At 43.7% G+C, this 15,547-nt stretch overlaps 1 protein-coding gene across 4 annotated transcripts in view; it reads right to left on the reverse strand.

The window, feature by feature from the left end:
* Nucleotides 1-15,547, reverse strand: part of SEMA5B (semaphorin 5B) — a 278,169-nt gene that overhangs the window by 129,688 nt on the left and 132,934 nt on the right. For all 4 annotated transcript variants that reach the window (XM_067299307.1, XM_067299305.1, XM_013960654.2 and 1 more), the window contains exon 3: nt 12,478-12,683. In XM_067299307.1, coding sequence (XP_067155408.1) covers nt 12,478-12,631 — 154 coding nt within the window. In that variant the 5' untranslated portion in view covers nt 12,632-12,683. The remainder of the gene's footprint in view (nt 1-12,477; nt 12,684-15,547) is intronic.

The following is a 15,547-nucleotide window of genomic DNA, read 5'->3' on the forward strand; positions in this document are numbered from 1 at the left end:
TGCTGCTCTGCATCAGTTTCCTGAGAGTATAGGACTGGGACGAGGATTAGTCAGCTGCACAAAGGACTGCGTGCCAGACTGCAGGAGCTGGGTTTAAGGGCCTGATCCAGGGGCTCTTCAAATCATTGGCAGTTTTCCACTGAGCTTGATGGGTTTTGGATCAGCTTCTAAAGACATGTGGTAAACCTGGTAATACTTGAGCCTCCGTCTCCTCAAAACCAGCTGTTCCCCACCTCACCCTTATCCCAAGTGTTTTGAAGGAAAGAAGCACGTGAGCACTGGGTTGAGACTCCCCTGCCTGAAGGACAGTATTTACTGCTTCATCTCACTGGTGCCCAATTGCAGCTCCCATCACCAGCAGCCTGTGGCAGCTTTGTGCATCCAGCCACACACCACGCAAGAACAGAGAGGTTAAATGCCCATGCTTTGAAACTGCAAAGCCATTTCTATGTGCAAGGAGCATGGCTAACCACTGTGTTATTCAAGAACATCTCTTCTGGAATAATTCACAGCGTGAACTCTCCTAGTCTGGAACAAAAGAAGCTAAACTAAACAGGAGCAAGGATTCTTTGTGCAAAATAAGGGTATATCCACATATACAAACCACCCATGCATCTATCTGCAGTAGCTTTGATATGAATAACAGCGAGGCTGCATGAGCAAAAACCTCATCCTGAATTACTTGTCCAAGGATTTCTCCTGCGTTTTGGGCAGAGCTTGCTTCCCAACATGAATACCACACTGCCAACTGCAAAATCATTATCTCTTTTGGACCTAGCTAGTTGAAAGGTAATTCAGGCATCAGGTGTGTGCCCTGTTCATACTTTTGGGTAGCTGTGTAGTCACATGTGAAGACTGTCCAGACATGGAGTTATTTTGGAACAGCTCCTTGTGACTAGTGCCAGGTGTAGTCAAGCTGTGACTCATACTGAGGGTGTGCCACCATGTAGAAACATGAGTCCCCTGCTGGAAATGGGAGGATTGCAAAGAAAAGCTTCAAGGATACAAAAAGACAAACTAGAAGCAAGACCCAGGGACCCCATTCCAGAAAATACAACACGAACCAAAAACTTCTTTTAGACCAAAGACTTATATTACGTAAAGCCCCTGTAAAATAAGCTGATTCAACAACAAAGGCTTGTGCAATAAAGCAAAACATATATACAGCACTGGTGGCCTGCCAGACTCAATGGGCATAAATAAATACCTGTTCTGCAGATATTCAGACTTACTTTTGTGCAGCATTAACTTGACCACACATTGAGTGCTTCCCTTACTGCCTCAAGATGCCCTCTTGAAACCTCTCTTAACTCAGTTTACTAGTTCATGGTACATTTATTTTGTGTGTGTGTGAAAATTTCAGCACTCATGCAGAGGTCCAGATTACAGCATTGACCTCTGCAACCCTGAAAACTCCTTTCATCAAGCCTTTTGGCTTGCCTCAGCCCTGGCACAGGGCAAACCAAGTTTAGAGACCAGCAGGTACTCCAGTTTGCAGGTACTTAACCACTTAGGTCTTTTTCAGACCACCCCCTAGACTAGAGGACTCTCAGTGTTAGATCCCACCAATGACCAGCAGACGTAAATCACTTTGTAGCACAAGGTTGTTGTGTTACAACCTTGTGACTCAGCCTACCTTTTGGGTAAACGTCCCATTTGCAGAATTTGACCTACCATCTATTCATTTGTCAAGACCTGCAAACTCAGACCACCCTCTGTCTCAATTACCTTCAGTATTCAGAGTATTTTTCATGAAGCAGACAGTTGCCTGCTAAGACCAAGGCCACAGTGTCCATTCTGTAGATGTCACTGACCAGTCACCATCAGGGACAAAGCAAGTAAGGTTGTAAGCAACAGGTCAGAAAGCTCAGGACTCTCCATGCTACCACCTGTCTTCTCAAACTCAGCATATATTTATCATTGCAGAACCACTCCCAGCAGCACCATAACCACCAGGGCACAAACAGCAAAGATCACAACTCACAACTTTGCTATCTCATCAGCTCAGTCTTCTACTTTACAGCTTCCTTGCCTCGGTGTGGACACTTCCAAAGATGCATAAACATTACAGTCAACTTACAGCGTTATCTTTATTAGACTGACAATGAATCATATTTTCATATCAGCCTCATTTTAAATTCTAGCTCTGTTTTAGGTCATGCCACAGGTTAGTGCAATAGTCTTTTGAAAATGAGTTTCACTCCTACCTCATGCTGAGATGTAAAAGTAGCCTCCACAACACAAAACCACCCCAATTCAGCAAAATTCTCAGGAGAAGGAGAAATCCTTTGCTGTGCTGGCAGAGCTGAGCAAACAGTGTGTCAGCACTCAGAGCTCAACTTTACTCATGAGGCCAGAAAACTCAAGCTGGCTTTACCCCAAAAATCCTCCCACACTTGCATATCATCCTCCTGTCTTGTCTTCCCATCACCACCTCCACCTCATTACTGGTATTCTCTCTTTCTTTAACCTGATCTGTTGAAATCTTTAATTGTACATTAAATATGTCCTCATACCAACTGCTGCAATTTCTAGCTTCATTGCCTTCCTAAATCTCTGATCTCCACTTACAGCTATGAGGATTCAGAGGGCTGCTGGCAGAGTAATCTCCTCTTCTACAAAATAGACCAACCCTACCCTATGTCGTAACCAGCAGTTTCCTTCTCACTCCTCTCTATATCCAAATCCAACTTAAAATATTCTTCCAGATGTCTCTTTTTCATGGTTTCACTCAATTTACCCCTCTGACCCCACATTCACCTCTTCTCCCACTCACACTTTCTTTTCTAGCAGTCTTCACCTTCCACCCATGTTTCTACCTCATTTCCTGCCCACTCAATCAATTCTTCCAGGCTGGGCCAACTATAAAACTCCTTCAAAGACAGGAGAAACAATGAGCTAACCCATGAGTGGCATAAGCGTCACCATGAGAGCTCCTTGCAGTGAGCCATTCCCTTTCAATGAGAGCCAAGAGGCAACAGAGTTGCTAATGTCCAACCTGTCCAAGAACTGGTAGGCAGGAAACAACTGCGTAAGGATAAGACTTTTTCTCTCTTGGTATCCTAAAAGAGAGAACAGCCCCATGTCTCAGCTGCCAAGAAAAAGGAGGAGTCTGAAGAAAAGGCTCTGCTCCTTACCATCCTCAAGGGAAAAGAAGCGCTGAAGACTCACCTTGCTCCTTCACAGAGTAATAGTCATGTGATGTTACCATTTAAAGTTGCATCACATCTAGATGATTTTGTGCCTCTGGGTTCACTATCTACAGCTCCTTATTAAATGGACCTTGCTGAGCTTCTTCCATCACAAGAGAGAAATGGCACCTGGTGACGTAAGCATGGCCCCAAGGGCCTAACAGGGCTGACACTGGAGCCCTCTGTGTCTTGGGCAAATCAAGAAATCCTTTAGTGCCTCAGTTCTTCCAACTGTTAAATGGGCTTACTGACACCAGCTAGGGCATCAAGGCCTAATTATCTGCAAAGCACTTGAAAGCTGTGATGTACAGGACGTACTGTTGTTAAAACAGGCGGAGCATCTCAAATCTTTGTTTCCTAAATATTAACCATTTCTTCAAAACAAGTGTTGCTAAATTGTTTCAATATGGAGAAAAAAAGAACTTAGCCCAAACCTATTTTTTGCGAAAGTACAATTATGACTGCTTGTTTGTTTATTTATTATTAATACTGAGCAGCTGGCAAAACACATCCGTCTGTCAGCAAAAACTCAAGGATTCAAACTCATATAAAGAAAACACCAGATAATAACTATGAGCTAGGGCTTGCTCTCATGTGCTGTTATGCTCTCCTGGGGGCCCCCCAAGGAAGGAGATTGAAGGACTGTGCGTCACACTCCCATTTCTTTACGTTCTCCAGCACTTCTGCTCTATAGGGAGGCCAGTTTTGGCCCATTCTCTGTTTCACCTGGGTTACTCTCACCTATTTGCCCATGGTGAAGGACAAGCAGCAGCTCAGTGGAGACCTACCCCTGTACCCAGGGGACAGCTAGACAGGAGAAGACTTCTAATCTGTGGGTGCCCAGGCCTCAGGCCGGGTGATGGGGAAAGAAGAGAGAGGCTGTTCCACCCTCAGCTTGGCTCCTGTTGCTCAGAGTCCCACAAGGCCACAAACCCCAGCCATGGTACAGCAGCTGGACATGGCCAGTCACTGCAAATTAGGCACACGCAGTGGCAGAGCAAGAAGAGACACAGCCACACCACTGATAGTGCGTTGGATACAGATGTAAAGCCATGAGGCAGGAGCACATCCATTTGCATGGCTAAGATCCGTCTGAATATGAGGAAAAACTTCTTTACTGTGAGAGTGACTGAGCACTGGAACAGGTTGCCCAGAGAGGTTGTGGAGTCTCCTTCTCTGGAGATATTCAAAAGCCAGCTGGACACAACCCTGGGCAACATGCTCTAGGTGACCCTGCTTGAGTAGGGGGATTGGACTAGATGATCTCCAGAGGTCCCTTCCAACCTCAACCATTCTGTGATTCTGTGATGGGGCCACGGGTGTGTTGTCTCCATGGCACAATACTGCATGGGAAGACCTAGCTTTCCTCAGCAGGCTACAGACTGGGGCAAACACTGCCCTGACACTGCCTCCCCTCCTCGTCAAAACACCTCGAAAACCTCGCCTGCTATCCCTGCACGGCACCGCACTGCGTCATGGCACCATAGCCCCATGTCCCATCACTCCCTGGTGAAATCATCATCACCAGTGTCCCACACAGCCCCTGTCTTAGCTCATCCAAAGTTTCCTGGTTCTCTTAAGCATGTTGCAGAGCGGTTAGGTATTGCAAGCCAATGTTTACTGAGACAAGCCCTGCAGCTGTCACGCAATCTCCCTCGCTGAGAAAGATAAGGTGAGTGCTCATGCATCACTTGCACCTTCCTATGACAGTCTGATCAGTATAATCCCTCTTTTCAGACAGGAAAGCAAGCTGCATCTTGGCTCCTACAGCCATTGCAGTCTGATGGAAAAAACACTCTTGTCATCATTCAACCTTCAGTCTGCCTCTCCCACATTTGGAAGTAGATTTTTTTTTTCACTAGCCTTTCAGTTATGCCTCTACTCCAGCCACCTGTGCCAACAGACACGGTGCAAGATTGAGGACAACCGTTTCCACTAGCGAGCACTCAGGAAGCTGAGAGAGGGCAGAGTAGGTGCGGCCAAGTCCACCTTCTTGAGTTTCGCCAGCATGCACCTAGATCTGCCACAGAAGCAGGTGTGCCCTGATTTTGATGAACATCTGAAACAGAAGTTGGCCGTCTTTGTTGGCTCACCAGAAACTGAACTGGGGACTGCCAAAGTCAAATGCACAATTTGTATTCTTTAGCTAGCCAGGCCTATGAGGGCTCCTGTCTTGTGCGGACAAAGGGTCCAGTCATGAGTCAGCTACACCAGTGAATCAATGAACCAGTGATGAGGAGAAGCCATAATTATAAGAGCAAAATATTGGAAGAGTTTTGAAATGAGCCTTTTCTCATAAGGATCATTGTTCTTAAGTCAGAAGCCAGCTAATAATAGTAAGGGATTATCAAAGACCACATTTCACCAGTGACCTCCACTTCTTTTATTAATGTGCTCTAACTCTGAGCAATCCCCATGTATAAAACACAAATCTGAATTTTGCAGCTCAAGCTTTTCCATTAAAAAAACATTCTAAGGATCGTCCAATGCTAGTAAAAAGGAAGGAATGGATGATTTATGAAGTCACAGTTTTTAAAGCCAAAGCATAAAGAGTTTCTTAAGGATTTTATCTGCACATCCCAAAGCTAGAAATGATCATAAAAACCTCTAATCCAGTCTACTGTATATTGCAGACCACAGACTTTTATCTAGCTAATCCTATATAGAGCCCAGGAACATGTCAGACCTCTTAAGCACTTGCTTTAGCTACGTTAGAGAAACAAGTTGGCCAGTTGGACCTGTGGTAGCAAAACTCTCTAGGAACAAAATTATATGCTACGGTTTCCATTTAGGGACTTGATCTGTTCTGTACTGAGTACTCTGACTGTGGCCTAGCTAAACATGTAAACAAATAATGGTTTCAAGTACACAATCCCATTGACTTCAAGGTAAGTGCATATTTAAGTGCTTGACTGAGCTGGGGCTATAGTATTCATTACCTTACAGAGTGAACCCAGCAGGGTTAAACAAGAATATTCTTAAGAGAGTGCTAGTACTAAGCTGAAATTTATCAAAGCATAATGACATCCTTGGATGGAAGGTTTTAGGAGAATGTGATATATTAATACTCATCACAAGTAAACGTGCTAAATAAATGATGTCTGCCACGCCACTGGCTCACAAACTTATTCAGTTAGGGAACAATGCTAAGTAAACTTTAAAACTGAGAATGAGGTCTCCAAAAGGCATGTTTTTGTTTGCACTGAACCACAGAAAAAGAAGAAAAGCACTTTGTTTTGCTTTCCATCCAGTTTCCTTTCACTGAGGTGCTCCCTGGGACTTGAAAAGCAGCAGCCCACTTCTGCTCCCTGGACCCAGCTGTTTGGACCTGTGCCAAAGAACAGGACTATTGCTTTCTGGTGCCATCGCTGTTACACCAGCAGTACCGCTGAAAATATAAGGAAGCTACTCCGCTGTTGACCAGAGTGTTTCATGGCCTTGGTCCATGCATCCTACCTTGGCGACCTTCTGGGTATCTGTTCCTCCACACCACAACGCCCTCCTCGCTCAGCCCCTCTGCTGAGGACACCTCCCCTTGCCTCTTCACTGCCGCTCATGGTCAGAAGATGCTCCTTCACTGGAGCAATCGTACCTCTTTAAAGCTTTACCTTCCCCCACTGCACCATCTGAGAGTTACTCAACCACTTCGCCTCCTGAAGCTTCACCGTAAAATCTTCCTTTTCTCTCCTGCTTGTGAGGGATTCTCACTGTGTAAAGCATTTTGTGAATGAAGGGCACTCTTCCAAGACCCCTTTTCTCCTGGAAGCCCCAAGGAACAGCACACAATCATTTTTTTAATCAAATCTCATTGTGTTTATTTGTGAGGTATCTTGGACACCATTAATGGGGAAGTGTCAAAGGACTAGCATCATTATTGTTATAATTATTATTATGGAACGAAAAAGATATTGAGAGCTGCTGGGTGTAATTTTCAAAAGTTTGCCCGAGAGCAAATTACTTTCCTAACTGCTGTGTATTTATGGCTTTATTAGTCATAATTTTCAAACAAATTCTAAATCAACCCTAAGGAAGAAAATATCAGCTTCATTTGCCACAGTTCCATTTTTCAAGATTAAAAAGAAAATTGCCACAAGGATCACTTAATGGAAACAAAATCTTTACTGAACTGCATTGAAGGTCAAATATCCCAATCTTATGCATAGGATGCCATTAGTTAGCAGTTAACGCTCCATCATTAGTTAATGTTTTGGCTCCCTGTATTGAGATTCAAGGACAGCAAAGCTATGAGCTAGAAGAAATTTCTCCCATAATGTACTTAGCCTTCCCCTTGATGTTTAGCCAGATACACTTCTCAGACTTCACCCCACAACCTTCATCCTTTGTTAACTAAAGTTTTGGGTTGGATTGTCAAAATCTCGCTAGCTCAAGAAAAGTATAAATCTTTATCAAAATTTCCTAAGGGGTTTTCCTAGCTGGATTTTGGAGTTGATGGATGTTAATGTGCTTTTTTTCCATCAATGTACAGTAAAGGGAATAATGTATTAGTGACCAATTCAACAATAGTGGGGGTGTTTGGTAAAAGGTCAGGAACAGTCAAAGCAAATAAATCATACCCCATTATCCTTCAGCCCACAAAGTTAAAACAGCTTTTGCTTTCAACACAACAAGCAAACACTTAACTGCTCCCCACAGATCTCAGTGTTCAAAGCTGGCCAGGTTTCAATAAAATGCTGTTTAAAGAAAAAATATTGAGAAAATATATAGCAAGCTACATTCAAGCAACCTGAATCACATTCATCTTGTAGGAGGTAATAATTATGGATAGTCTGAAGTAAAATCCCAGATTTAAACCCTCTTGAACTAATTCATTTTAAAAACCTGAGGCAACAGACAGAGCACCTTGTGCATTTAGGAGAGATGGAGCACCAGGCGGTGGGTCGAATGCTGCATGCCCAGAACTCACACCAGCACTTACGAGACAGTCTGCAAAGCTGTGATATGTGGTCCTGCGAAGATCCGGGATGTAAGCTATTTAACCAAGTCCACCTCTCTCCTGTGCTTCAGCATGAGACCAGCTGAGGCGCTTCTGAGGACAAAGAAAGGCTACAAATATTAAAGCAGGGGAGCACAAATGATAGTCTTTCAGCTCACGCTAACTGCCATGACCCAGGGGAGAATGCACTGGCAGACAGAACAGAGAAGGACCTGGGGAGTCTATCATACCTTTTCCTAAGCATAATATAATGGATAGAGCTAATGTATAATTGTAGAACTGTAGAAATAATGTAGAAACTGCAAGTGAAAACCTGTCCACAACTCATTTCCAGCTAAGTCATGAACATCCAAGCGATTCACATAACGCAGATGAGTTTGCAAACTTCTAAGCACTTCCTTGGTAAACAAGCTCAAACCAAACACTCCCCACTCCACCCATTACAGACATACGTGCACATGTCAGTCATGGCTCTGGCTCTTGAAAAAAATAGCCGTGCTATGGCAGAAGACGCTTCTGGCTGCTCCCAAGGGACGTGCTGCAAAGGGCACTCCAGACGTCTTTAATGAGTCACAAAGCTGCTTCATGTCTGAGAAACAGCTGTCTACAGTGAAGGCTACTGCTGGAGAAACACGACAGTATGGCAAGGGCATAGCCCAGCTGCAAATGCCGGGACTGATCTACTGCTTACAAGATGTATATAGAAAAGACAAGAAAGTTAGCATATGAGCATGACTGACAGGAACCAGAGACAGTTTCTCAGGTGTTTGGCTTACCAAAGTGACCCATATGTGAATTTCTGAGCTGGAGCTGAGCTGCAGTGACACACTTTTTAATGAAAGGGGACTTGTACGCATGTGTGCATGCAGGTATAAATAAAAAAGGTTTCACTAAGAATATACCTGACTTGTTTCACCAATTTCTCAGCTCACTGAAAAACAAACAAGCATGCAAGATCCTAAATGCAGCTACCCACTCACAGCCAAACAGGTAATAAGACACCAGAAACAGGCTCCTGGGAATTAAAAGATCATTTTCCTATTGATCTAACAAGGGAAATCAAACTTTAACTGGAGTTTCTATACGCACAGAGTAGAACAACCTAATTATGAAAGGCCAAAACTAGGTACCTTATTACTGTTGGTGAACTATACTATGAGCAGCACTTTCCAGCCGCAGGGAAATTGGGGCACCGGTGCGTTTGGTGCGGTACAAACACGCCTGGCAGACCTTCCAGCACAAATTCCTAACCTGTTGCCCACAAGCTCTGTGGAGTCTGCTAGGACAGATCATCCAGCCCACAGCCCACTCCCAGCCCTCATCTCTCCTGGCAGCACAAGCTTTGAGCTTGAACATGTAAAATAAGCACATTTTGGGCTCTTGACTTTTTGAGACCTTCTTCTCTAGGTCACAGGTAACGGCAGATGACTGGGGGAATGGACTCTGTAAGGAAACGGTCATTTCTGCAGGTCTGAAAACAGCTAAAATAACATCATTTTTCACATGTAGCTTGTATTTTGCTTAAATGAGAAGGTCATGTAATGTATTCTCCCTCTTTCTTACCCCTCCCATAGCAATACAAAGTGATGTCAATTCAATCAGGTCCTTGACTAGTGTGGATGGGATATTGTAAACAAGAGATGAGGTATGGCAAATACAGAATTTCTCAGAAAAAAAAAAGCTAAAAAGTAGACAGAAATGAGCTTTGCTTGGATTCTTCCACGACGTTAAAATCTAGTCAACTGGAAATTAAGAATATTGTAATCTGAAGGCAAAATCACAATAAAAAGAGAGGCTGAGCACAAGCAAGGTGGGAACTGAAGACTGAAGAAGCACTAAACATGTCACAGGCATCCGCTCTGTCTTGCCGCTGGAAGCCCGGCCAGCCAGGTTGCGAACAAGGAGCTATTCAACCCCTTTGTAACATGTATTGTTTTGATAGTCTGTTTAATCTGGCAGTAAATTAATGCATCCTGTATGACTGAATGGTCTGAGGTCTTACTTATTATTACTGCCCGACCACTGAAAATTGCTGGTGTAATATAATCCTCTCCCCTGGCGGCGGGAGCATCCGCAGGGCCGCTGTGGGGGCCAGGCGGCCAGCCGCTGGCTTTATGCTGCCGCGACCCAGCAGGTTGTGATCCACGGGGCAGGGCGTTTGGAGACCCGCAAGGAGACCCGTGAGCCACACTGCTGGGCACAGACGCCTCCCCAGGGCAACTGGGCAGATAAGAGGCCGATTCCCCTGCTCGTCTCCCCTTGCAGCCTGAACCTGCTCGTGTTGGGGTCAGAACAGGATATAGCTTTAAGGTAAATTAAATTATGAACTCAGAAGAGTTTTTGGAGGTGTGAGCCCTCCTCTATAGAATTTAAACACTGTGGGCAGTGGGAATGAGGTGCCTTTAATTTCATTTCCAGCAGGGCTTCACGGCGGAGAGCACAGGATTAAACTCTATCTTGAACAATCATGAGGAAACAGGTGCTGAAAACAAACAATAACCATGAATCTAACTTGGGTTTAAGAGACCCGAGTGATAATCTGAGACATCTGCTTGATGTGTCTGCAATTTCTTTCTTTATTTCTTTTGTGTAATTGTTAAGTTCTAATTAACTCTTGCCAGTTTTTGCCCTTTATCATTAAAGGAGGGAAGGGAGCAAGAACAGTGAAAGGGGAGGAGAGACTACTTTTTTCTGAGAATCTGTCGTGCCTGATTAATACAAAGTAAACTGGCAGACTATGAGTGTAATTACATGGCAATCCCTTCTGCGGAGAAGCACTATATGACTCATACTGAGTGCCAGAAATGCCCATCTCTTCTTCAGGATCAGGCTTCAGGGCTCCAATATTCCCTGCAGAATGATATATCTCAGTGTTGGATCCTACAAACATGTCCTCTGCAAGCTCAGATTTCGGTGCCTCTTGGTTAATATGAAGAGCGCACACATTTTTCCCCTTTCTGTATCTATAACATACTCATTACTGTATTTATCTATTTAAATAGCCAAATGAGTTCCAACACGTTTTTAACCACAAGGGTTTCTCCTTTCACCCCTCCCCAGTTAAACAGATGGTCAGACTTATTAAGCAATTAGAATCAAAGTTTATTTACCCATTCCACTGGAACAAGGTTAGAGCCAGTGTCACGTTATGTAGGCTTAAAGATTCTGCTAATTTACTTTAATCCACTTAAACCTTTAAAGTATAGATAATGGAAAACAGACAAGAAACCTCTTACACTTTCCACACGAAGAGACAATAGTTTCCTCCTCTAGAAGAACCCTGAAAGGTCAGCAGGGAACCCTTTGACTACTTTCCTCCTGGAAACCCTATCTCAAAGGTCACAAAGCCCCTACTTAATTGCCTTTAGCAAAGAACCTAACTTGAGACACATTGCAAGGTATTTAATTGCCTTTAGCAAAGGCAATTTCTTTAGCAAAGAACGTAACTAGATATGCATTGCAAGGCCCTAAATGGGAACCAAAATCAATAGTTCAACATTTAGGAGGAAACCACTTTTATCAAGGAGACTCAACCGATGACGCTGGCATACTGAGCTTAATATACTAGACTGGGGCGAATTCAGAAATAATGTTGATGCCTGCATCGTGATCTAAGTGTCATGGGGGTAAGTGGACAGATTAGGCAGAGAGCATCCTAGGGGTACACAAACACCCGTGGAAAATCCAACAGGGATAAGAATATGGGAAATCCCACGTTGTGGATGAACAGAAAAAGGACTCCCTGCGTTTTGTGTGCGGTATGGCAGGACGCTGCAGTGCAAAGGCCCCATCTTACATTCTTAAAACCTTGTCAGGTTCAGTGCCCAGATGAAAGACAGAAAAATTCCTGGCAGAGGTGATAAGTACATACAGAAAAAGCAACAAGCAAAAAGGCAGCCACACACTGCAATTGCAAAACAGTTTGTTTCTCTTGCATCCGGATATTTCCAAATGCTTTATCACTCTTCACTTATTAAGTATCCGGATCTGGACAGCCATGTGAGGTATATAAGAATTACGGAATCCATTTAGGGAAAAGGAAACTGAGACACAGTTTCAGCGTGGCGCAAGATTACAAGCAGCCTCTACTAGAATTGGAAATGGAGATTCTTAGACCAGCAGTCCCCAAACTCACTGAAATAAGTGACTGCTGTGAGACCGCATGGTGAAATCTCTGTAAGGCATCAAAGTGAATACGACCACTCGCACTGGCCTGTGAATCATAGGTTTAAGGAAAACAGCGCAGACTAAACCATCATCCATAACAACACCAAGAAGGACTTCAAAATGGATCATCCTACTGGAACTTGAAACAGGAACAGAAGCTCTTACCTTCAAAAGCAATTGTGGGGTGTTCTTTCCTGACACATTGCTGATGTTCAGCTTCAGAGTATTCAGGTACATTCTGTGATGCTGAGAGATGAAAAGCAAGAAGAAAAAGGCTTGGCAATGACAGGGAAATGGCCTTTAATCTTGAAACAACCATGACTGAAGGGCGGCTGCAGATCTAGCTTCCAAGGTAGGCCCAGGGAGGATACCTGAAATAAAAACAATTCCACTTTCAGAAAGATGAACGCTTAACCAAAGTGTGCAACATGGGTACAGAAGGATTGAGCTTCCCCTTTCATCCCAGCCCCACTTGCGCTGAGTACACATGACAATATTCCACAAACAACACCCTAAAAAAATGAGCCAATTTACAACCGTATTTGGGCTGCTAACTTCAAAAAGAAGTGAAGCACACAGCTCCCTAAAGATCTTTGTGTACTTTTGGCTGTATGTCCTTATACAGTACCTGGTGCGCAATGCCCAGCGCTGACAAAGAACAAGAAATCTGCAAATGCTCCAGATGTAAATACGTCCCCTAACGTGGACACCTCACTGCTCAGTTCCACGATGCGTCATGTTACATTCAGGAGATTACTAAGTGTAGGCCAACTCCAGCCGTCACTAAAAACACGTGTGACGAAAACTGTTCTAATAGATTTGTACATTTTAGCACTGCCTTTTAAAATGCCTTGAAACAAGAAAAAACAATTTAAAGGTGTTGCCAGGAACGTGCTAATTAAGGCATAAAATAAAAATTAAAAGAGCTTAATGGGGGAATGGTGAGAAATGAGTCGATCGCCTGCATTACCGTGGGATGCTGTAGTTCCCAGTCACAAGAAGCGAGGCACAGCCAAAGAGGAGCAGCACTCCCTCTCAGGCTAGGAGAGGGGCAAGTCATGGCTTTTCTACACGAGCCATTTTTAACAAAATAAGCAGAAAAGATACAGCTCTAAGAATGCCCCAGGGCCTACCAGGCCTGAGGAAGGGCATGGAGGATTAATTAGCCAGTGCCACAAGCTCCCCAAGACGTTGCTGCAGCTTAGGAAAATCTGCATTGCCAAATTTCATCTTAATGATATGCACGGTGTCTTTTCCTACTGTAACTTTGTTCAATTATTGCAAATGTGTGTTTCCAAACAGTCTGTTGCACTTAAACCTTATCCAGTGATAAAGCTGATTCTGATTAACTTCACACATTAACAAGATTTTCAATTCCTACAGGTGTAGTGACTCATGAAGGTAGTGTAACAGTCACCGAATCAAAGAATCACAGAATGGTTGAGGTTGGAAGGGACCTCTGGAGATCGTCTAAGTCCAACAGTCAACTCCCTCAGTGCCCGATACCTCTATATTTTTATTTGGAGTCCCCAAGACATCCTCAGTGAGCTGTACTGGCCAGCCTGGGGGCTGGTAACATGAGGCACCAACGAGCCATGACAGACTCAGGGCATGGAGCAAACCCCAGCATGGGACAATATTGCAACATTGTGGAGCCTGAAGAAGTTTCCAAAGGTATTCAGGCATCACAGGAGCAATCACGCACTGCTTACAGGGCTACAGGAAACAGCTGGTTTGAAAGATGGATTCTGTGTTTTATCCTTATCCATATTTCTCTGGGATTTTAAACACTAGTATAAAGATGAACTGCCAGTGCATCTATTATATGAATTCTCAACAGCCGCTACGTGCTGTTGACTGAAAATAACGGTGAGGTGGCATTTAGGATTTGGGGAGTTCTCAGGTCTTTTTTTCCTAACTAGTGTGAATGAGAGATTACAGCCTTTCACATTTTTCCAGGCCCCCTAACATCTTTATAAAATCTCCCTCCAGTTCTCCCAGGAAGGTTCTACAGCACTTCGCTAAGGAGGATTCTTTTTTAAACATGGCAAATATCAAGCTAAATTAAAAAGTGGCACTGGCAGAAGTAAGAGAGGTGAAATCATTCAAAGCTAAGACCAGCATGGCCTTTAGTCATTAAGAACAAGCATACCGCTGGGCACACATAAATGGGTATCATGGCATCTCAGATGACAAGAGATGTGCAAGTCACATCATTATAATGGGAATTACCGATGACAAAGCATCAGATTATGTTTTCAGCCATTGGTTTACGTGACAATTTTTTTCATTACAGATCCAGGAGTTAAGTACAGCACACATGTGAACCCTAGGGAGATGCATTTTGCTTAGCTCTCAGATTCACAGTTGCAGGAGAGACAAACAAGCTTTCCTTAGATAGGAGTTGGTAGTTGTTGGGAAATGCACAAGAGACAAAAAGGACTTCTTCACTGCCAGATAACGGTGCTGGAAACTGGAAGAAATAGCCAAGTATATGCACGCTATACTCCTCCCAATGCATCTGTAATTGGCTAATCCTGGAAATAAGGTACTAAGCTAGACAGACCTTTGATCTGAATTAATATGGCCATTCTCCTGTACTAATTATCCAAACAACACTCTCAAGTCAGGTGAATGAAATTCTCTAATAATCATGTGACGGTGCTCAGAGACACATGGTAGGGCTTCCCGTGCAGGCCTCCGATGCTCCTCTAAGACCCGATGGGGTCTAGAATCAGCAGAAGAGTAAATCCAAGTTTCACACTCATCAGGGTCATGGAACCATAAAAAGCTGCATACAGGAAAACCGCATAATGTCCCGCAGCCCATTCTCTGCCAAAGCAGTGTTCCCTATTGTACATTTACTAGTGTTTTGTCTGGACTAGTTGTAAAATGTGCCAAGTAGCTGGATTTCTGCCACTTTCCCTGGGAGATTTTACCACAGTCCAACAGACTTCTGCGTTCCTTAGAAAGCTGTAACCAATATTTGGGGTAAAGTTTCATCCTCTTTATTAAAGTTCAGGTTTATCATCGCAGGGAAATCCAAAGTGTGCACGAAAATCATGGTTTCAAAATTGATGTGAAGTGGAAAATAATATAAAAGACAAAGATGAAAAAGAAACAACATAAAAAACTTTGTATCCTCCCCTATCTCCCCTACTTCCTTCCTCTGAGTCTACCCAATCTGTGGAGTTCTCATGTGCTGGAAAATTAATTAAATAAAATCAGTGTCACG

This window comes from Apteryx mantelli, chromosome 6, assembly GCF_036417845.1.
Source record: "Apteryx mantelli isolate bAptMan1 chromosome 6, bAptMan1.hap1, whole genome shotgun sequence".
NCBI classification, from domain to species: domain Eukaryota; kingdom Metazoa; phylum Chordata; class Aves; order Apterygiformes; family Apterygidae; genus Apteryx; species Apteryx mantelli.